At 41.6% G+C, this 22562-nt stretch overlaps 2 protein-coding genes across 2 annotated transcripts; both read left to right on the top strand.

Moving 5' to 3' along the window:
* The first annotated feature begins 17241 nt into the window (after nucleotides 1–17241).
* LOC142644277 (uncharacterized) lies at nucleotides 17242–19056 on the top strand. The gene is made up of 2 exons (XM_075818924.1): nucleotides 17242–17532; nucleotides 17728–19056. Exons 1-2 carry the CDS (start codon nucleotides 17242–17244, stop codon nucleotides 19054–19056), a joined length of 1620 nt encoding a protein of 539 aa, XP_075675039.1.
* Nucleotides 19057–20914: 1858 nt separating this feature from the next.
* On the top strand, nucleotides 20915–21518 carry LOC142644276 (uncharacterized). The gene is made up of 2 exons (XM_075818923.1): nucleotides 20915–21330; nucleotides 21437–21518. Exons 1-2 carry the CDS (start codon nucleotides 20915–20917, stop codon nucleotides 21516–21518), a joined length of 498 nt encoding a protein of 165 aa, XP_075675038.1.
* The last annotated feature ends 1044 nt before the right edge of the window (nucleotides 21519–22562 follow it).

Here is a 22562-nt window from a genome sequence, read left to right as displayed (position 1 = left end):
CAGGCCACAGAGTTGGACAGGACGAGGATCCTTCTAGAGAAAAGAATAGAAGAGATCAAAAACGACTGTAGGACGTGGGCAGAGGTGGCCAACAAGGCCAAGGACGAGGCTGAAGAGTTCAAGGCTTTGGTGGGGGAGCTGAAGTCCGACACTGCCAAGAAGTATGAGCGTCTTGAACTTCTTCAAAAGGAGAACGACGAGTTGAGCCTACTTCTGAAGAAAGCTAAAGACGAGGCGGTGGAGGAATTCAAGGCGTCCAAGGAGTTTACTGACCTGATGGATACAAACTATGCAGCAGGGTTTGAAGACTTTAGGATGGACGCTATGGACAGCTTTCCTGAAGTTGACTTTAGCGTCATCAAACTTAACCTTGCTGCTGCTACAAGTTCTCTCGTCCACACAGGTTCAGACGATGTCAACATTGAGGACGACGCTTCCACCAGACCAGCCCAGGACGACCCCAACGCTGATGCCCCTTCCTCTTGAAGAAAATATTTCTGTCTCTAACCAATCATCATTGTCACTTGGCTTTCTTTTCTTTCTCTTTTTTTTTTTATTTAAAAAAATGTATTTAAGAATTTGAGATGTTATTCAAGTACAATTTCCTCGTCCAGAGTGTTCTAGACGAGCTTATGAACAATGTCTTTTACTGCTTATTTTATGAGGGTTTTTGGACGGTGGCCGTCTACCCTTTTCAAATTAAAGAATATCTTCTTTGTTTGTTATCATTTATGTCATTGACTTTTAAACAATGCTCCAAGTGTTGAATGGCCGTCTACAATCTTTTTATGGACGACCCACTTAGGACTGATGACTGCGTTATCTTGGCTTGTCCTTTAGGCAATTATTATTCGTCTTCTCGAAAGAAGTTTATAACGTGTCCTTTCTCGTCTTAACGAGTGCTCGTCTTTGGAATGTGATACCTTAAGGCTCTTTTCTTAGACGAGTGGGCCTTGGACTTTTTCCTTTTGCTTTATCCTCTTTAGAGGAAAGCTTTGGACGAGCATGCCTTGTCTTTTTTAGAGAAAAGCTTTGGACGAGCAGTCCTTGGCTTCTTTCTCTCGCCATATCCTTTTTGGAGGAAAGCTTTGGACGAGCATGCCTTATCATTTTTCCTTTGCTTTATCCTCATTTGAAGGAAATCCTAGACGAGTTTGCCTTCGTCCCGAGATTTTACTTGTCTAAGGCTTTTGCCTCGTCCGTGGATATTATCAGGGAGACTGGAATTCAAATACATAAGAAATCCACACCATATTATTACATGAATATTGTTCACAAACTTGGCACATGCTTATAAGCTAGTGCCTTATTAAGATACTCAAGTACATAGCATCGTCTTTCATAAGCTAGTCTGTAAGTAATGCAAAAGTTTAAGAACTAGTGCATTTTTATTCATAACACACCATAATAGTAGGAAAAACAAAAGTAAGCATAAGCGAACACGCAAATCACAGCTGTAATTTTGCCACTGACTTCCCTCGTCCCTGCTCATTACTGATAGTACCTTCGCAGATGTTCCACGTTCCAAGGATGCTCTAACTTCCGCCCGTCTAGAGCTTCCAGGTAGTAGGACCCCTGCCTTTTGTAGTTGATTACCCTGTAGGGTCCTTCCCAATTGGGTCCCAGTTTTCCATGAGCTGGGTTCCTGGTTGCCAAGGAGACCCTTTTGAGGACATGGTCCCCCACACCGAACCGTCTGGGTTTTACCATGGCATCATGCTGCCTGGCCATGAGATTTTTGTACCTTGCCGTCCTTTGCTCCGCATCCCTTTTTACTTCATCAATAAGATCGAGGTCAAGGCGAAGTTGTTCCCCGTTGTCTTTCTCCTGGTACTCCATCACTCGGTGACTTGCCATATGGACCTCCGCTGGTATGACAGCTTCACTCCCATAGGCTAGCTTAAAAGGGGTCTCTCCCGTCGGAGTTCGTACAGTCGTCCTATAGGCCCAAAGAACACCTGGTAGCTCGTCTGGCCATATCCCTTTCGCCCCCTCAAGCCGAGTCTTGATGATTTTCAGCAAGGATCGGTTTGCCACTTCTGCTTGCCCATTTGCCTGTGGATGGGAGGGTGAAGAATAATGATTCTTGATCCCAAAATGATTGCAAAAGTCCCTGAAGTGTGCGTTGTCAAATTGACGTCCGTTGTCAGATACTAATACCCTGGGTACTCCGAACCTACATAGGATATTCTTCCATACAAAATTTTTCACGTTCTGTTGAGTGATTGCTGCAAGAGACTCGGCTTCTACCCACTTGGTAAAGTAATCTATACCTACTACCAAAAACTTCATTTGCCGGATTCCTATGGGAAAAGGACCCAGGATATCTAGTCCCCACTGTGCGAAGGGCCATGGGGCTGTCATTGGGGTCTGGTACTCTGATGGCTATCTAGGCACATTGCTGTAACGCTGGCATTGGTCACACACCTTGACGTAGGCTTTAGCATCTGCCTGCATTGTTGGCCAATAGTAACCGGCACGGACGATCTTATGGACGAGGGACCTTGCTCCTGAATGATTTCCACACGATCCTTCATGAACTTCCCTCAGAACATAGTTTGACTCGTCGAGAGCCAAGCATCTTAAGTAGGGTTGGGAAAAGCCTCGCTTGTACAACACCTCATTTATGAGGACATACTTGGCCGACCTGACCCTTAACTTTCTCGCTTCATCCTTGCCTTCCAGAAGCCTCCCATCTTTGAGGTAAATTATTATCGGACTCATCCAATTCTCTCCTCCTCCTATCTGCTGTATGTCAGGGATGTCTATGCTCGGCATGTACTGGATGTCGCCGAACTCGCTTATGACTCCTGCCGAGGCGGCTTTCGCCAAGGCGTCTGCTTCTGCATTCTCCTCCCTGGGAAGTTGAATAAAACTTATGGATGAAAATTTTCGGGCAAGGCGCTTCACCTTGTTGAGGTACTTCTTCATTCGATCTTCCTTGACATCACACATCCCATTCACTTGGTTAATGACTAGTTGAGAGTCTCCTCTGATCATTAACGACTTCGCCCCTAAGGACCTGGCCAACTCCAATCCCTTGAGTAGAGCCTCGTACTCAGCCTCGTTGTTGGTAGTTGGATACTGCAGACGGGCTGCGTACTCCAGCTTGTCACCGTCAGGGGACTTCAGTATAATTCCAATTCCTCCTACATATAGTGTGGACGATCCGTCTACATTAACCACCCACATTTCATTTCCTTCGTTCTTGTTCAGGTCGTCCTGACTGGGGGTGAATTCTGCAATAAAATCTACCAACGCCTGCGCCTTTATCGTACTCCTTGGGAGGTACCTGACATCAAACTCACTGAGCTCAACGGCCCACTGTACCAATCGTCCAGCAGCTTCCAACTTGCTCATCGCCTTTTTTATGGGATGGTCTGTTAGGACGTTGATGACGTGTGCCTGAAAATAATGTCTTAGCTTCCTGGAAGCCGTGATCAACGCGAAGGCTAGTTTCTCCATCATCGGATATCGTCCTTCTGCCCCTCTCATCGAGTGGCTCGTGTAATAGACCGGTTTCTGGACTCTTCCCTCTTCTCTGACTAACGCCGAGCTTACTGCGTGTGGGGACACTGCCAAGTACAAGTACAATTCTTCCCAAGGTACAGATGGACTCAACAGCGGTGCCGTCATTAGATACGTCTTCAAGTCTTGGAAAGCCTTTTGACACTCGTCCGTCCACTCAAAAGCCTTCCTAAGGACTTTAAAGAACGGTAAACATTTGTCTGTAGCTTTCGATACAAACCTGTTGAGGGCGGCGACTCGTCTAGTAAGAGACTGGACTTCCTTGATATTTTTCGATGGTTCCATGTTCAGTATTGCCTGGATTTTATCCGGATTCGCCTCAATTCCCCTGTGCGATACCAAAAATCCCAAGAACTTACCCGATGAAACCTCGAAAGCACACTTGCTCGGATTTAATTTCATGTGGTACCGTCGCAACGTATCAAAAGTCTCTTGGAGGTTGTCCAGATGTTTGTGCTCGTCCTGGCTCTTCACCAGCATGTCGTCCACATACACCTCCACATTTTGCCCGATTTGAGGACGGAACATATGGTTAACCAGCCTTTGGTAGGTCGCCCCCGCGTTCTTCAAACCGAAGGGCATTACCTTGTAGCAATACAACCCTTGGCTCGTGATGAATGAGGTCTTCTCCTGATCCGCTTCATTCATCTGAATCTGGTTATACCCTGAGAAAGCGTCCATGAAGCTAAGTATCCTATGACCTGCCGTCAAGTCCACCAGCTGGTCAATGCGCGGCAACGGGTAGCTATCCTTGGGGCAAGCTTTGTTTAAATCAGTGAAGTCCACGCACATCCGCCACTTGCCATTGGCCTTCTTGACCATGACTACGTTCGCCATCCAGTCTGGGTAATGAACTTCTTGGATGAACTTTGCGCCGACCAACTTCTGCACCTCTTTCTTAATGGCATTGTCTCGCTCGGGGTCAAAAACTCTTCTATTCTGACGCACTGGTTTTGAATAGGGACACACATTCAGGCTATAGGTAATGACGTTCGGATCAATGCCAGGCATGTCCTCATGACTCCATGCAAAGACATCGAGGTTTTTCTTCAAGAACCGAATCAAAGCGTGCTTTGCCCCCTCTTCCATGCTCGCCCCAACTCTAGTAGACTTCCTGGGCTGGTTATCGTCCAAAGGGACGTCCTCTAATGCTTCAGTGGGCTCAGCCACGACCCTTCTTCCGTCTATACTCATCGCCTGCACGTGCTCGTCCATGGCCAGCATAGCTAAGTAGCATTCTCTGGCGGCCAGCTGGTCTCCTTGCACCTGGCCTACTCCGTGCTCGGTTGGGAATTTGATGGACATGTGGTAGGTAGAGGTTACCGCTTTCCAGCTATTCAAAGTTGGCCTTCCAATAATTGCGTTGTATGACGATGCACAATCAACAACGAGGAAATTTACCTTATTGGTTATCTGCTGCGGATATGTTCCGACGACCACTGGCAACGTGATGGTGCCCATAGGTTGCACCTTCACCCCTCCGAATCCTACCAATGGCGAGTTCACTGGTCGAAGTTGATCTCGTCCTAGCCTCATTTGTTGGAATGCGGGGTAGTAGAGAATATCTGCAGAGCTGCCATTGTCTATCAATACCCTCCTAGTGGTATAGTCAGAAATGAGCAGGGTGATGACTATCGCGTCATCGTGTGGGTGGTGAATTCGTCCTGCCTCCTCGTCCATGAACGTAACAGCCTGTTGGTCTACCTCCCTCGTCCTAGGATGTTGTCCAGACAGTTGGATGTTCTGCACCACCTTCAAGTATGTCTTCCTTGACTTGGACGACTGCACCGTCGAGTTTCCTCCTACAATTACCCTTATCTCTCCTAGTGGGGGGCGTGATGATTCCTCCACCTTGGCCTTCATTTTTTCATCTCTCTGGTCTCGTCCAAGGAAGTTCCTCAATTTTCCCTATCTAATGAGATTTTTTATCTGCTGCTTCAAGTCAAAACACTCGTCCGTATCATGCCTATGGTCCCTGTGGAAACGGCAGTACTTGCTCCTATTGCGCTTGTTGGGGTCTCCCTTCATTTTATCCGGCCACTTCAAGGACGGATCATCCTTGATTTGCATAAGAACCTGCTCTAGTGGCATAGTCAAGGGCGTGTATTGCTGATTCCTCGCGGAGGAACTGGCCTTCTTACCATCTTTATCTTTCCTCTCGTCAACCCGAGCTTTCTTTGGACGAGGTCCTTGATCCGAATAACGATGGTGACCCGCTTCTGAACGCTCTGCCCTTTTTCTCTTCTTGGCTATGATAGCGTCCTCAGCGTTCATAAAATTCTGGGCCGAATGTACTAGATCGGCCATGGTCTGCGGTTCCTGCTCGTAGAGCTTATGAATGAACAAGTCAGAATTGACCCCATTGTGGAAAGCGGCCAGTAATAGCTTGTCATCCATCTCATCCACCGTCAGGGCTTCCCTATTAAAACGGGTGATGAAGGATCGCAAACTCTCATTTTCCCCTTGCTCTATGGTCAGTAAGCTGGGGGAGGAACGCTTGTGCCGCTGTCCCCCAATGAAATTGTTGACAAACAACTTACTCAACTCTTCAAAGGATCCCACCGAGTTTAGGGGTATCTTACCGAACCACACTCGTGCCGGTCCTTTAAGTGTGGTGGGAAAAGCTCTGCACATAATCTCGTCCGGGACTCCTTGTAGGTGCATAGTCGTCTTGAAAGTTGCAATATGATCGCAAGGGTCGCGATTTCCATCATACGAGTCCAGAGAAGGCATTTTGAACTTTGGAGGTAGGGGGTGACTGCTGATGGAAGCCGTGAAGGGTGAGTCCGTTCGGTGAACCATATCGTCCACTGGGTTCGCTCGCCTCATGTTTTCCCTCATTTCATCCATGGCTCTTCTCATCTGGTCCATCTCTTTTTCCAAGTGCGGCACCTTTCTTGAAGCAGTACCCCTTGTTTGATCTTCGGACTCTACATTTTCCCCTCCCCCTTCCTGACTTGGGGCCCTTCCCTCCATGCGCCCTTCCTGACGCTACCTCCGGAGGTTGATTTCCCTATTCAACTCCTGGTTCTGGCGTGTCAGTTCTGCCATAGCGGCAGCCATGGATTGTATGTGCTGCATAGAAGGTGGTTGCATTACAGGTGTTGATCTGCGATCGCGAAGGGGATTGCTGGATGCATCCCTACTCTCCTGGTGGCCTGGGCTGGTAGCCCTTGATCTTGTTCGAACCATTCAGCCTTTTGCCTGGGATAGAATAACTGTTTTCAACAAAACACGATTGAACCAAAAAGGACTGAGTAGTTTCTTCCCACAGACAGCGCCAACTGATGATGTTAAGAAGATCAGTAGGCTGGATGCTTCAGACTTGATAGGACCACTTACTCTCTCTATGACCTGGAGAAAAAGAAAAGCCAATCAAAGGCGACCGGGGCTGCCGGCCAAAAACCCTCCGATGGTGAAGTTAGTTTTTCTCATTATGTTTTTGGAGTTCCAACTTTTTTGGAGTAAAATTCACATACCTTTGCCTTGTCTGAATCAGTCTTTATATAGTGCCTTCATGAGCGGTTATCGAAATTGGGATCTCTCCTGGATTCAAGGAGGATTAAACGTAACTGCCATAACCATTTAGGAGTTACACTTCTACTTCATAACGGATACCTGACGGTTATGTGTGGGATAAGGGATTGTCACATTATATTCGGAGATTCTTCTAAGTATAGTCTCCTCGTCCTGTAATTCCTTCGTCGAGTGTGCCTGATAATTCCAAGTGTAGCATACTCGTCCATGAAGCTTTATGTGGACGAGTCCTCTCGGGGCAGGCCGCGCGCATACCCCGGACAAAGAATGTAGCTTCGCTATCATCCTCTGGACGGCCTTGTCAATTACCCTCGTCCTGAGGATAACTCCTGGACGGCTGCCGAGGTGATGACCGTCCAGGGACGGGTTGAGCGTTTTCATCCATCACATACTATTAAAATTACTTTTTTGCCCCATCAATAACACCCTACAATAAACTACCACTTAAAATTTATTGTGAAAATATTATTAAAATGTTGTAAAGAGTGCATTTATCATCTACCGTTTACGAATATTCTACAAACATTATTATTGTCATGTCACTTACCTGACATGTCACTAACCTCCCCACCGCTATCAAAAGCACTTGTAATATCATAATTTAGAAGGTTTCAACTAAGGAAACCTGATTTTTTTTTTTTTTTTTCCGTTTAGTATCCGTTTAGAATAGCTTATTTAACTAAAATAGAAAACTTTTTTCCTAAAAGTGTAGAAAAAATGTTTAAAAATATAAGCTGAATAGTACAGTAGAGCTCATGAATAATATCAAAAAGTACAGTGAGACTTATGAACAGTAACAAAAATAAGCTAAAAGTGGAGATAAGATGAAGAATTTCAGTTCATCCCATACGTACACTTAACACCATTTTAGGAACAATTTCGTTAGTTAGCAGGGTTTTGAAACTATTTAGGAAACTAACATCTCAAGTTTGAGAGACTCGAGTTCAGTTGTAAAAATCTAGCCTTAGACACTTGGTTCTAAGGTGAGGCGTAGTACTTGAGTCACTAAAACTCATTCCATAGAGTTGAAAGAAGAAGCATACAAACTACAGAGTTAAGAAGAAGGAGCGAACAGAGTGAAGAAGAAGGCGTAGCAAAAAGAAGAAGGATCTAACTGAAGAAGAAGAAGAATCTAACCGATGTACTTGAGCAAAGTTGATCTTCCTCTCCGACCACGTGTTGCTGGGTTTTTCTTTGCTCTTCTCTCTTTATTCTTGCTAGGTTTTTTTCTTTAGCTTGCTGGGTTTCGTTGCTCCACTCTATATCCAAGTTTCTTTGCTCTTCTCTCCGTATCCAAGTTTTTCTAGGTTTTATGTTTTTATGGAACTCAAGTTTTAAAAAACTCAATTTCCACAATTTTTATGGGACTTAGGTCTCTAAGACTCGATTTGGAAACGTTGCTAACTAATGAAATTGTTAGCAAAATAATGTTATTTTGAAAGAAAAAAAAAAAAAAATCCTCAAGGAAACCTTCTAAATTACATATGTTGACCTTTTTATTTTTTCATTTTTCCTAAGAAAATTAATTACTCAAGATAAAATTGCTCCATTTGCGTTTTAATTTAAAACCAATACGAATTGTCCTAACTTATAGGCTGACTCACTTTTGCTTTTAATTGACATGCGTGCTAATCGAGATCATCAGAAGCCTAACAAAGAGAAATGTGGGCAAACCCGGCCCAAATTTAAGCAAGAGAAAAGGTTGCACTGTTATACAGTCATGTATCAAAAATGAAACCCTTTAAATTTCTGACCAAAGAAAGAAAAATACAAAAAAAAAAAAAAATATGACAGCATAAATTAATTGACCTCTCTTTGACATATATACTATCTTCATAAACTTTGCTTACACCTTTAACACACAAAGTTTTTGGTTATTTAAGTTCACTTAGGCCAGGCTGAAGCAACACAATGCTGAATAATGCCTTTCTTGCGAAATTGTTGAACCTGTAACATAGTTAAGCCCGACTATGGTTGTGATCAGTGACCCAATCCCCCTTTGCTGGGTCCAGAATTACCTTGGTTTATAATAAAACCATTCATGGATAAAGAAGAAGAAGACTGATGTTTGAGAACTCTCAAGCCCTCGATATGCATGGAATGAGAGAGCAAGAGGGTTATAAAGATGATGATGAAAAATGATATTGAAGCCCCATGAAAGAGAATTTCCCTTCACTCTTTTTAGTTATCTCAAAGGCTTTGAAGGTTTTTGGTGTGGTATAGAGTGAGAGGAGAGTCTAATACATAGGTGATAGAGAGGTGAGGTGAGGGCCAAAATTGGAAATTAACATTAATTTCCAAACAATATAATTAATAGGCACAGTTACAAAACTATATTTTTTACTAACATTTCAAGTCTAAAAGACTCGATTTTGAGCTGATAAATCTACTCTCAAATACTCGATTTTCATGGTCTGATCTGTTTGATATGGCATTTTTTCCACGTGGCGTTTACTTGGAAATCAAGTTTCTAAGACTTGATTTATAATATTTGAAAAACGCCCTTTACACCTTCTCATTAGAATCAGAGGGGGAAAAAAAAAATCACCCACAGCACAGCAGCCACCACCACCTAAAATCCAACAGTACCACCGCTACTAAATCCATACCCACAAACCCAAATAGATCGGATCCGCCACTAAAGAAGAAAGATAGAGAGAAAGAAAAAAAAAATCACTCACAACATAGCAGCCACCACCACCACCTAAAGTTCAATAACACCACCATCGCCAAATCCATACCAACAAACCCAAATAGACTGGACCCGTCACCAGAGAAAAAAAAAAAAAAAAAAAAAAAAACTCACCCACGACCACCGACGGCCACCCTCACCCCATGACCACACACGGCCCACGCCGAGCTGAAGCCACCCACGCCGACTTGAAACCCACCCACCCATGGTCTCACGCTGATCTGAAGCCACCCACTCTAATCTCGATCTTCAATGGCGATCTGAACCCGACCCACAGCTAGCCACGAGCACCAACGGCCACCCACGCCCCACGACCACACACGGCCCACGCTGAGCTAAAGCCACCCACGCCGACTTGAAACCTACCCTCCCATGGTCCCCTTAGCTTTTTCCTTGTGTTTCTATTTCTGGGTTTTTTTTTTTTTTTTTCTTTGATGAGATGAGAAGGTGTAAAGGGTCTTGTATTGTAAAGGGTTTATAAATCGATTCTTAGAGACTCGATTTCCAAGTAGATGCACGTGGAAAAAAATGCCACTTCAGACGTGATCAGACCGTGAAAATCAAGTCTTTGAGACTCGATTTATAGTCAAAAATCGACTTTCTGAGACTCGAGATGTTAGTAAAAAATATAGTTTTGTAACAGTGTCTACTAATTATATTGTTTGGAAATTAATGTTAATTTCCAATTTTGGCCGTGAGGTGAGTGCTTAAGATAGGTGTGTTTTTATTCTTTCACATTGCATTGTTTCACTGGGAGATGCGCTATATATATGTTCTTTGAGGTTTTGAGTTTGAAAACGTATAGCCCACGGTTTGACCGTTGAAATGCATGCTTCGCTAGCGATGTGAAAGTTACATAAAATTTGGTGGGCTAAAATTGTTAGAAAAATGACATTCACAACATTTTTACAACACTTTCATAACAAATCACACTTTTTTTTTTAAAGAAAATTATAGATGGTTTGTTACTATTGGATGTAATTTGAATATGCTACTGAAATTACTTTTTTTGCTGTACCAATAACAACTTATAACAACTTGCTACTTAGGATTATTGGTTCTAATTTGAACCTACTACTAAAATTGCTTTTTTTTGCCCAACAAATAACAATTTTTCCACTCTCATAAAAAAAAAAAAAAACAATTTGTAACAACCTGCTAGCCACTTAGAATTATTGGTTCTAATTTAAACTTAATTCTGAAATTAATTTTTTTTTTGCTCTACCAACAACATCCTGTAACAACCTGCTATTTAGGATATGTTGTGAAAGTGTTGTAAAAATAATGTAGACAGCATTTCTCAAAATTGTTAGGCTATGGCATTTCCTTTACTTTTTGATGTATAATTTCTCTCTCTCCAAAAAAAAAAATATTTTAGTTTCTCTTTCATTTCCCCAATGACCCAACACTCAAACCTACTCTGTGACCCTTCAATAAGCATTTTAAAGTTTTGTCAAGCCACTAGTCACTAAAATTGAACAAATGATTCAGTATTCATAGACATGCTTTGCGTTTCATATAGAATTTATGTCCACTTGGCCTAAAAATTGACATGTTTAGCATTCACCATAAAACATTAGCAATGATATAAAACATAAAAATAAAAATAAAAAAACTGAATTGATGGTGTTGATTTCTTACCTATGTTTTCCTTTCAATTTTTTTCTTCTTTTCAATTCATTAATTTTTTTTTAAATCAAATATTTTTCAATAGAATTATTTTAAAATATAATGTTCCTAGTATTAATTTGACCCTCCTCAGTCCTCACAGGGCTGGCCCAACAAAATTTGGGGCCTAAGGCAGAAATTTTATATGAGGCATTTTTATATGTAAACATTAATTAAATAAATATATATAATACATATTAAATTAAGACTAATTTGATGTAAATACAGAAATTGATGAATAATAATAATTAAACTAAGGTTAATTTCATACAAAGGATTGAATATCATAGTTGAACCATAAATTTAAACAAAAAGAACTAGAAAAAATATTATTGTTCTAAAAAAGAAACTTACTATAAATTGGATATATAACTATGCATAGTTAAGTACAATTGTAACCTAAATTTTAATTTATATATTCTTTTTAAGAGAAAGAGATAGATAAATATTATTTGGTGCATGGTTTTGTAGGATATTAGTTTACAAAAATTAAGACCTCAAACAATTAGAGGAGATTAGTCATCATTGATGATCTATCACATTTGCAGCATTTTTTTAAAAACATTTTAGGGTTTCAATTGGTTTTAATTTCTATTGGTCTCCTATTTTGGAAGCCTTGTTAGAAATGAAAAAGAAAAATACTAAAGATGCTGCAAAATGTTCACAATATAATGTGATAATGATTGTAATTGATGAAATTCAACAACTTAATTTATTTGTATTTGAATTAATTTTTTATGTGATTGGTGACATGTTAGTTAAATTTAAACTTAAACCTATAGTAAAATTTGTGGTATCTTTAACATCGCTTAAAAAAAAAAGTACTAATTATTTAAAAAATGTTATATTTTTATAAAATTTTGGGCCTTTACAAATGGAAATGGGGCCTTTTTTTATTAGGGAATTTATTTTTTGGTTGTGGGGCCTTAGGCCTAGGCCTAAGTTGCCTAGGCCTTGAGCCGGCACTGAGTCCTCACAATGATCTAAGTTACTAAATCTTTGTCTGAAATCATGTCACTTAAGAAGCCCAGAGAATGTCACCACCACCTTTAAGCCAAGAATTTGGCGAGAGAAAATCATAGGTGTCTACCAGTAGATTTAGATATGGCAAAATAGATTGAAATTTGTTGGCCCAACCCGAATCCGCCCAAACCCACTCATTTTGTTCCGAATTGAATATGGGCCAACCCACAGCCCTCCTTTTTTTTCTTTTTTTCTTTTTTTTTGTGGGCCAACTTGACCCGACCCGTGGCCCACCCGTTTTTTTAACATTCTTTTTCCTAAAAAATATTTAAAAACTATATGGCACTATGGCAAGGTATGCTAGACTACCCCTAGGTACATAACATTATTATAAAACGCACAATGAACTTGTGAATTCTAGTAGTTCTGCCCCCTATTTACCAAAAAATAAAAAATAAATAAAGAGTTAATTGAAAGGAAAAAATAATATACAAAAGGAAAAATAATATACTAATATCTAAGTATCTAACAACATGTCCAATTTTTTTTCTTTATCCAAGTTTGTCTATTTAATATAGTATTAATAGTAATAATGTAATATACGAATATCTATCTAATCTAAGTATCTAACTAGAACAAAGCCACAAACCCGGCCACAGTGAGTCAGCAACAAAGTGGCAAACAATAAATAAAACAAAATAATTCAATAGTGACTCAAATCGAAAGGCAAACTCCAAAGTTGGTTATATGGATTTGAAGGTACTTTAATTTATTAATAGAGTCATATAAATTATACATTTTAACTCTTTATTGATAAGCTTTGATTTGCTTTCATGGTACACTTATATTAATATATTGTATTGCAGATGAAGATATTGATAAAATTGGCCAACTTGAGCTACAATTCACAGGTATGAATATTTGTAGTGCTAAATCTACTACCAACATTGAGTAGATTGAGGTATATATAATTCTTATGAAACATTTACTTGTTCTTCTTTACTTAAATTGTTATGTTTATTTTTAAAGGTTTTTTTATTTTATATATATATATATATATATATATATATATATATATATTTAGTTTATCTTTCTATATAATCTAACATTATTATTATTATTTTAAATGCAACAAGGATTTGTGCACTTAAGAAGGTTGATAACTTGACATGGTCCATAACATTTAGTTTTGTAATTTTTTTTTTTGGGTTCTTTTGTGGGAATAATATCATTAGTAAACTTTGAATTTGAAGTATGTAAAGAATATTATTCATGCTCAAAAGTCAAAATTGTTTAAATTGCAAGGATACGAAAATCCTTATGTTTTTTGGTTTGTTCTTTTTTCCTTTACATCACACGTATAATAGTAAATTAGTAACGAATAGTCTAACTATTTGATTTGATTCATTCTCTCTAAAACATTGGTATTTATTTATTTATTTTAATGTGAAAAATATGGGCTAACCCGACCCGCAACTCGATTGATTCGACCTGTTTTCAACTAGCTTAAAATGGCTTGTTTTTGGCCCGCAATTTGAATGACCCGACCCAACCTGACCAAACTCGACTGTTTGCCATGTCTAAGCAGAATGACCACAAACATGTGGATGAAAAAAAAAAAGAAATGTTTGCACAAAGTAATTAAACGACCAAGCCATAGTAACCAAAATTTCAAAGTCTTTTTTTTTTTTTTTTTTTTTCCACAGTATTTCCTCAAAACTCTCAACTAGAAACTAATCAATGTTTGCGATGAGTAGGTCTATAGTGGGGTAAATTGCTGGCCCAGGGATTTTTTTCAAAGTGCTGGTGCCTGGACTTGAACTAGGGAACTTCTAGTCAAACCCAAGAGGGTCAAGATAGCCACTTTGAGATCTAGTGCCCAACCACTTAGCCAACCCCATTGGGTTAAATTTCAGAGAGTCAAGAACACGTATTATATAAGTTGCAACTCACATGCAATGTTTTGGGTACCAAATTTTGAAGTCGTTGGCTTTGGCCCAAATTCTATGGTCTATCGATCACAACTAGAGGTTCAAACTCTTTCATATAAGCCTAGGCATTTATCGTTTTCTATCATCCAAAATTCTATAACATATCTTATTTCCATTTGATCTATAGAAACAAAAAAACCCTCTATAGGGTAAAAGTCTGTGTGTATATAGGTGTGCACTGTTGGGCTTTGTGAAAACTAGTTGTATTTAATCCAAATCATAACCCAACCCAAAATAAAATTTCTAACGGTTTTTAATGAGGGATTTTCTAAGGCTAAGCTCAAGCTGTTGCCTTAGGAAATAATTTTTGGCACGTTTTATAGCCTATTGTGAATCTTGTGCGTAAGATAGAAAACTGTGCTGTCGCATCTTGTAATTTTCTTTGTGAATAGTGAAATCCTTGCAGCTCTGTGGATTTAGGCAAATTGCCAAACTACGTATATATTGTCTTGTGTAATTGTTTTATTTGTCACATATTTTTCTCTATTTTTATATCTCATAGATCTAAGAATTTTGTATTTATTCCTTTCATCTGTGTTTAAACAAAAAAGGCCTAAAGGATGTATGTATTTCAAATTGACAGGCTATGTGATCAAAGATAAGTTCAATCAACAATATTCTTGGATCATTTGTATTTTAAATACATGCAATATAAACTTGACATGAGCTAGGACTAGGAGTGATTGATTACAAACCGAGCAGATCTGGCTATCTTATCAAACTTTGATGAACTGAATTATGGATTATTGGCTAGAGTTTAGCTCAAGGTCTCTTTGAATTTTAACCAATCAACTGAATTGAACTCACAACCTCATGCTCCAACCAATAATTATAAAAGAAGTACTAGTTGAGCCATAGCTAATTAATTGGTCATCCCTAAAGCTAAAAATGTTAAAAGATTTTGATGGCTAAAATCATATTACCACATATGAGTTCAGTGATTTATCCAACAAAGGGGGGAAAACAAAAAAAAATTGATGGCAATAGGGAAAAAAATCACAATTCTTTTTATGCTTCTTCACTTGAAAACTAAAAATAAAGTAAATGATTACATTTTTTTTTTTAATTGACGACAAGGAAATATACATAAAGAGTGACCATTCTCTTTAGCCTGTCAATCATTGAAGGATGAATGCTGCATTTATTGGGTGATGTCTCTGCTTGATTAACCTTCGCTCCAATGGCCAAGCGGTGCACTATGCAATTCATGAGGGATAATTACCTTTAAACCATGATACAAAATTTGGAGAACGGTAAGATTTCTTGAGCAATATACTTAATGATTTAAATGTTCTCTCAAAAGTTTAAGTTATTAGAAAATTGTGAATTTAATCTAAAAAAAACTGTATTCAACTTATATACGAAGCTCTTTAATAGATCCCTTTAGAAAAGAAAATTTCCGTAAAACATACACCAATTCCAAACTTATACTTCTTCTGAACGCACATTCAACATACCCAGTAAACTTATACTTCTTCTGAATACTTTCCTACAATACACTTTACTTTGAAAATAAGTTGTAGATGTTGGCTTTCATTCTAACCATCTTGGCCTTTCAATATCAATCTACACTATTTATGGGTTCATAGCTCGGTGGTGGAGCATTTGACTGCAATCTACACTATCTATTATAACTTCTTAATTATAACTAGACTAGAATTACTTGAAGGAGCTCTCTTCAAACTAATTGTATAAATTATTAAAATATAGTCCCACAATATCATCTGGCCACAAAATTCAGTATTACACAGCCTAGATACATATTTACACAAGGTTAGATAAATATTTTTCATATTTCTCACAAACAATAACATAGAATTCTAGCAGTGTGTACTAGTTAAACTGAGTAGTCTAGGGTTGGTTTTAATTCCATGAGCATATTAAGTAACAAATGTACCCTAATTTCCACCTCCATCTCCATTTTTGGTTAACATATTGCTGGTTCCACTTATATTCCAAAGCATACAGATCCTCAAAAAAAAATTTCAATAATGTCCTTCTTTGGAAGAGTTGCAGCTTGAAGATGCTTCATCACTTCTAGTTTCCTAATTTTCATCTTCATCTCCATTTTTTGGTTAACATATTGCTAGTTATTCCACTTATATTTTAAAGCATACAGATCCTCAAAATTTTTTTGTTACAATTCATCATTCATGTTCTCCATCTTCTTCAAATGAGCTGCAGCTCGAAGATGCTGTTAAGATGTGTGCTCTTAAATCTTATTGTATGATGTTATGTATGACATTATGTATGACTTAATGTTGTGATTAATAAAGTTGTTTTTTTGTTATCTAAAATAATGGTAACATGAATATTGAAACTGATGGGACTGAGGAGGTGAAACATGGACGAGGTGGCCTCAAGGACGAACATAACCCGTTATCGTCATCATCAGAGGAAGAGTTAAGGCCATTGAATGCTGCCAATAAAGCCTCAACCGTTACAAGACCAGCTGGACGAACTAACGGGAAGGCATTAACTCCCATTACTCCCCTGAAGACGTTATCAGAAGAGGCATTAATGCCCCAACGGATACAATCCCCAAGGGTATATAAAACCCTTTCAACACCAAAACAAGGTACATACAAAAAAAGAACTACATCACAATTTTAGCTATTTTTATTCCTAATATCTCAACAACTGTCTTTTTTCCGTACTGACTTTATCATCGAAGGTGTTGTGGCAGGCACCACACCGGTGACCATTTGATTCAATCCCTGCTCCCACAGGTCCGTCAGAGTGCCTCCAGGAGCCATCTGGACGAATCCTAGCAAATCAACGAAATACAACTTCATCAGTTTGGCGCTGTCTGTGGGGATCGACTTTCTCATACAACAAGAACACAGTTCCTACCAACTCCAGATGGAATCCAACCAGGACTCATCGGCCTTGGCGCAGCAGGTCCGAAATCTTGCAGCCACCGTCGAAGAACTTACAAGACAGAATCAAGAGATGAGACAGAGGTTACAACAAGAAGAGAACCGGTCAAGAGCTGTTCAAGAGGACGAAGGGGATAGCCATGGGAGAAGTGACCGACGGAGAACGGTAACCCCAGAAGAGCAGCATTCTGACATCCTCCAGGAAATGAGGAAGGAGATGGATGAATTAAGAAACGCGATCAAAGAAAAGACGGATCGAAGCCTGGATAAAATGGTCAGAGCGACGGACTCCCCATTTACCATGGCAGTTCTAGAACGACCAGTACCAGCGAAATTTCGGCTACCTCAGCTTGAGCCTTTTGACGGGCTCAAAGACCCCCAAGATCACCTTAACACCTTCAAAACGACCTTAGGCCTTCAACAGCCCCCTGACGAAATCATGTGTCATTCATTCCCCACTACGCTGAAGGGAGCTGGACGAGAATGGTTCACGAGATTGCCCACTTCGTCCATCGACAATTTTGAGCAGCTGAGTAGTGCTTTCCTGCGCCATTTCGTCGGGGGGCAACGTCCCAAAAGACCAGCGGATCACTTACTCACTATTAAGCAAGGAGAGAGGGAGACCTTGCGATCGTATGTGAAACGCTTCACTCGGGAGACTCTAGAGGTGGACGATGCAGACGATAAAGTCCAGTTGACGACATTTAAGGCAGGACTCAAGTCTAGAGAATTCGTCGTCTCGTTAGCAAAGAATCCACCCCGGACGATGGCAGAGATGTTGTTGAAAGCTCAAAATTACATGAATGCTGAGGACGCACTGGCGGCCATCGTAGACGAGGGAAAGCTAAGGACGGAAGGAAGGAAGGAAGACGAACGCAGGGGGCAAAAGAGGGAACGTCCAAGTCACCGGGGAGGCGACATCGACAGACGAAAAGACGAGAAAGCTCCACGACCGGTAAAATTTACTCCTTTAATTATGCCTGTTGACAAAATTTTGGCACAGATCCAGGATCAACACCACCTGAAGTGGCCGAAGCCCCTGCACTCGTCACCAAATGTGCGAGACAAAAGCAAATACTGCAGATTCCACAAGGACCACGGCCATTACACAGAAGATTGCCGAGATCTGAAAGGACAGATAGAAGAATTGATACAGAAAGGAAAACTTCAGAAGTACGTGAGGAAGGGGGACTCCAACAGGTTCAGAGAGGGTAACAGGAGCCAACGAGAGCCCTCGTCCAAAAATGAAGGTCGCCAATCCCAACCACAAGAAGTGATCGGAGAGATAAGCACGATAGCAGGAGGACCTTTTGTGGGGGGATCGTGCAAGTCCCTCAAGAAAGCATACCAGAGACAAGTAAACAGTGTCCATACGGGACCCCCATTGAAACAAAGATGGACGAACCAAGATACATTCTTCAGTGAAGAGGACGCAAGGGGGGTCAGGCAACCCCATAACGACCCTCTAGTGATAGCACTCACAATTGAAGGATTCAATACTAAAAGGATCCTCGTCGACAACGGTAGCTCTGCGGACATTATGTACCTGTCGGCCTTCCAACAATTGAAGCTAGGTCCTGGTAGACTGCGTCCGTTCGAGTCCCCCCTCGTCAGCTTTAGCGGTGACAGGGTATACCCCAAGGGCATTGTGACACTAAAAGTAACGATAGGCGCCTACCCGAAGCAGCAGACCCGCCATCTGGACTTCCTGGTTGTGGACTGCCCTTCTTCGTACAATGTGATCATTGGTAGGCCCACGCTCAACCAGTGGAAGGCAGCAACGTCCACCTGCGCCTAAAGATAAAATTCCCAACCGAAGATGGAGTCGGTGTGGTAAAAGGAGACCAAGTCTTGGCCGAGAGAATGTTACCAGGCCGTGTTAGCTGCAGGAGAAAACCACACATGGACGATCGAGAGAGAAAAAGAAGACAAAATAGAAGCCCTGGAAACGGTGGAACTCGTTGAGGGGGAAAACTCAAAGGTGACGAGGATAGGTACAACCATAACTCCCGAGATGAGGAGTGAACTCGTTCGTTTCCTTAAAAAAAATTTGGACGTATTTGCATGGAGTCACGAAGATATGCCGGGCATACCGTGCCAGATAATCCAGCACGAGTTGAAGACAGATCCCGAGAAGAAACCCGTCCAGCAGAAACGACGGGTCTTTGCCCCCGAACGAAACCAAGCAATCATGGAAGAAGTTAACAGATTGTTGCAGGCAGACTTCATCCGAGAAGTTTATTATCCCGAATGGCTGGCTAACGTCGTGTTAGTGAAGAAAGCAAATGGAAAATGGAGAATGTGCGTAGACTTCACAGACCTAAATAAAGCCTGCCCGAAAGATAGTTTTCCCCTGCCGAGGATAGATCAGTTGGTAGACTCTACGGCTGGACATAAATTACTAACATTCATGGATGCATTTTCAGGTTACAACCAGATAAAAATGGCTGAGGATGATCAGGAAAAAACCGCTTTCATTACAAGCCAAGGACTCTACTTGCTACAAGGTAATGCCCTTCGGACCGAAGAACGCAGGGGCAACGTACCAAAGATTGGTGAACAAGATGTTCGGCGAGCAAATTGGAAGAAATATGGAAGTGTATGTGGACGATATGCTCGTCAAGAGCAAAGAAGAGTGGACTCACCTGGACGACACAGGAGAGACATTTAATACCCTCCGAAAATACCAGATGAAGCTCAACCCCAGTAAGTGTGTTTTCGGGGTAGCTTCGGGAAAATTCTTAGGGTTCATGGTATCCCAAAGGGGAATAGAAGCAAATCCGGAGAAAGTGCAAGCGATACTCGACATGGCATCTCCCAAAACCACCAAAGAAGTCCAGAAGCTCACAGGAAGGATAGCTGCCCTGAATAGGTTCGTCTCTAAAGCGACGGACAAATGTCTCCCATTTTTCAAAACGTTGAAACAAGCGTTCGCCTGGACTGACGAGTGTGAGGCAGCTTTTCAAGAACTCAAGCGCTACCTAGGCAGCCCTCCCATCTTGAGTCCCTCAAAAAAAGGAGAGAGCCTTTATTTATACCTGGCAGCCTCATCCACAGCCGTCAGTGCAGCCTTAATCCGGGAAGAAAACAAGAAGCAGCTTCCAGTTTATTATGTCAGTCAAGCCTTCCAAGGAGCGAGAGGCCAAATACCCCGGGATTGAGAAGATTGTCTTCGCCCTAATAGTGGCTTCGCGAAAGCTACGACCATACTTCGAAGCACATCCTATCCTTGTAATGACGGATCAACCCATCGGGAAATCCATGAACAAGCCGAAGCGAGTGGGAGAATGGTCCGGTGGGCAATCGAACTCGGCCGGTTCGACATCGAATACCATCCCAGAACGGCCATCAAGGCGCAAGCTCTAGCGGACTTCATAGCAGAATTCACCCTCCCAGACGATGGTGACGGCATGGACGAGGTGGGACAGTGGACGATTCAGACTGACGGATCGTCAGCCCAGAAGAGGGGAGGAGTAGGGATCATTATAAACACCCCCAATGGAGAAAAACTCCAATATGGTGTCCAATTAAAATTCCCGGCAACCAACAACGAGGCTGAATACGAAGGCATACTGACGGGACTAAGACTTGGCAATGCTTTCGGGATTAAGAACTTGCTCATTCAGAGTGACTCGAAACTAGTGATAGGGCAGATCATGGAAGAGTATGAGGCGAAGGAAGAAAGGATGCAGAAGTACCTCAAGTTGGTCAGACATCTAGCTCGTGGGTTCGACAAATTGAATTTCGCCAGGATCCCGAGAAGCCAGAATGCAGAGGCAGACGAGGTCGCCAAGATGGCCTTGTCTGTAGAAGAACCAACGAACAAGGAAATTCTCATGGAGATTCAGAAACACCCTAGCATCGAAGAAGTCCATGTATTCTCCATCCAGAACATAGGTGGATGGATGGAACCGATCGTCTCATATCTCCAAGACGGGCATCTCCCTCGTGACCCAGCGGAAGCCAGGAAGGTTAAAGCAAGAGCGGCCAGGTTTACAATTTTGAATGATACCTTATACAAAAGAGGATTTTCCTTGCCTTACCTGAAGTGTCTTGACAAGGAAGAAGCCAAGTACGTCCTCCACGAAATCCACGAAGGGATTTGCGGAGACCATGCCGGGCCTAGATCCCTGGTAAGCAAAGTTGTTAGAACAGGATATTTCTGGCCAACCATGCAGGAAGATGCCACGGAGCTCGTCAAGAGGTGTGATAAGTGCCAGAGGTTCGGGAATGTCCAAAGGCTGCCAGCAGAAAAGATGACGACGATTACCTCCCCGTGGCCATTCGCACAATGGGGGATCGATATCGTCGGCCCATTACCCCAGGGAAAAGGACAGGTAAGGTTCTTGCTCGTCGCTATTGATTACTTCACTAAATGGGTCGAAGCCGAGGCAATAGCAACGATCACAGAAGCAAGAATCCGTAACTTCGTGTGGAGAAATATAGTCTGCAGGTTCGGGATTCCAAGAACAGTTATTTCGGATAATGGCCGACAGTTCGACAGCCAGGGATTTAGGGACTTCTGCTCGGGACTCGGCATCAAGAACAAATTGTCGTCACCTGGACACCCGCAGTCAAACGGACAAACAGAAGTAACTAATCGAACCCTGCTCAGGATCCTCAAAGCCCGGCTAGACGAAGCCAAGGGTGCATGGCCGGAAGAATTGCCCAATGTCTTGTGGGCCTACAGAACGACGGCAAGAACCCCAACGGGAGAGACACCTTTCAGGCTCACCTATGGCACCGAAGCTGTAATTCCCGTCGAGGTAGGGATGGCCAGCATCAGGCGAGAAGTGTTCCACGAGGAGGACAACGACGACCAACTTCGAATCAATCTGGATTGCCTAGACGAAGTTAGGGATAAGGCCTCGGACGTAACGAAGAAGTACCAACAGAAGATGAATGAGTATTATAACAAAAGGGTCAAGCTCAGAAGACTAGAAATTGGCGATCTCGTCCTACGCAAGGTGACTACTGCAACTAAAAACTCCGCCCACGGGAAGCTCGGTCCCACGTGGGAAGGACCTTATAGGGTCGTGCACTACTCCCGACAAGGTAGCTATCATTTGGAGACCCTAGACGGACAAAGACTCCCACGACCCTGGAACATAGAACATTTGAAGAAGTACCACCAATAGATATAGATCAAGAATGTACCAATTCCTCAAAATTAATGAAATGATGGTTCAAACGATGTGCTCATACAGGTACCAAGTATCAGAGAATTGGAAATACAAAATTTTCCTAAGTAATAAGATTCCGCATTGACGGATGTACATTACTGACGAAGGCAAAAGCACAGAA

This window comes from Castanea sativa, chromosome 7 (assembly GCF_040712315.1).
Source record: "Castanea sativa cultivar Marrone di Chiusa Pesio chromosome 7, ASM4071231v1".
Taxonomy (NCBI): Eukaryota; Viridiplantae; Streptophyta; class Magnoliopsida; order Fagales; family Fagaceae; genus Castanea; species Castanea sativa.
This window is presented reverse-complemented; position numbering and strand designations above follow the sequence as displayed.

Excerpts from the sequence above, each read along its gene's own strand:
- LOC142644277 (XM_075818924.1), top strand. The coding sequence starts at position 17,242 with ATGGAATCCAACCAGGACTCATCGGCCTTGGCGCAGCAGGTCCGAAAT. Across the intron at positions 17,533-17,727 it reads ATCGAAGCCTGGATAAAATG|GGAGCTGGACGAGAATGGTT; the intron begins GTCAGAGCGACG and ends ACTACGCTGAAG.
- LOC142644276 (XM_075818923.1), top strand. The coding sequence starts at position 20,915 with ATGGAAGAGTATGAGGCGAAGGAAGAAAGGATGCAGAAGTACCTCAAG. Across the intron at positions 21,331-21,436 it reads CTTGACAAGGAAGAAGCCAA|GAAGATGCCACGGAGCTCGT; the intron begins GTACGTCCTCCA and ends CCAACCATGCAG.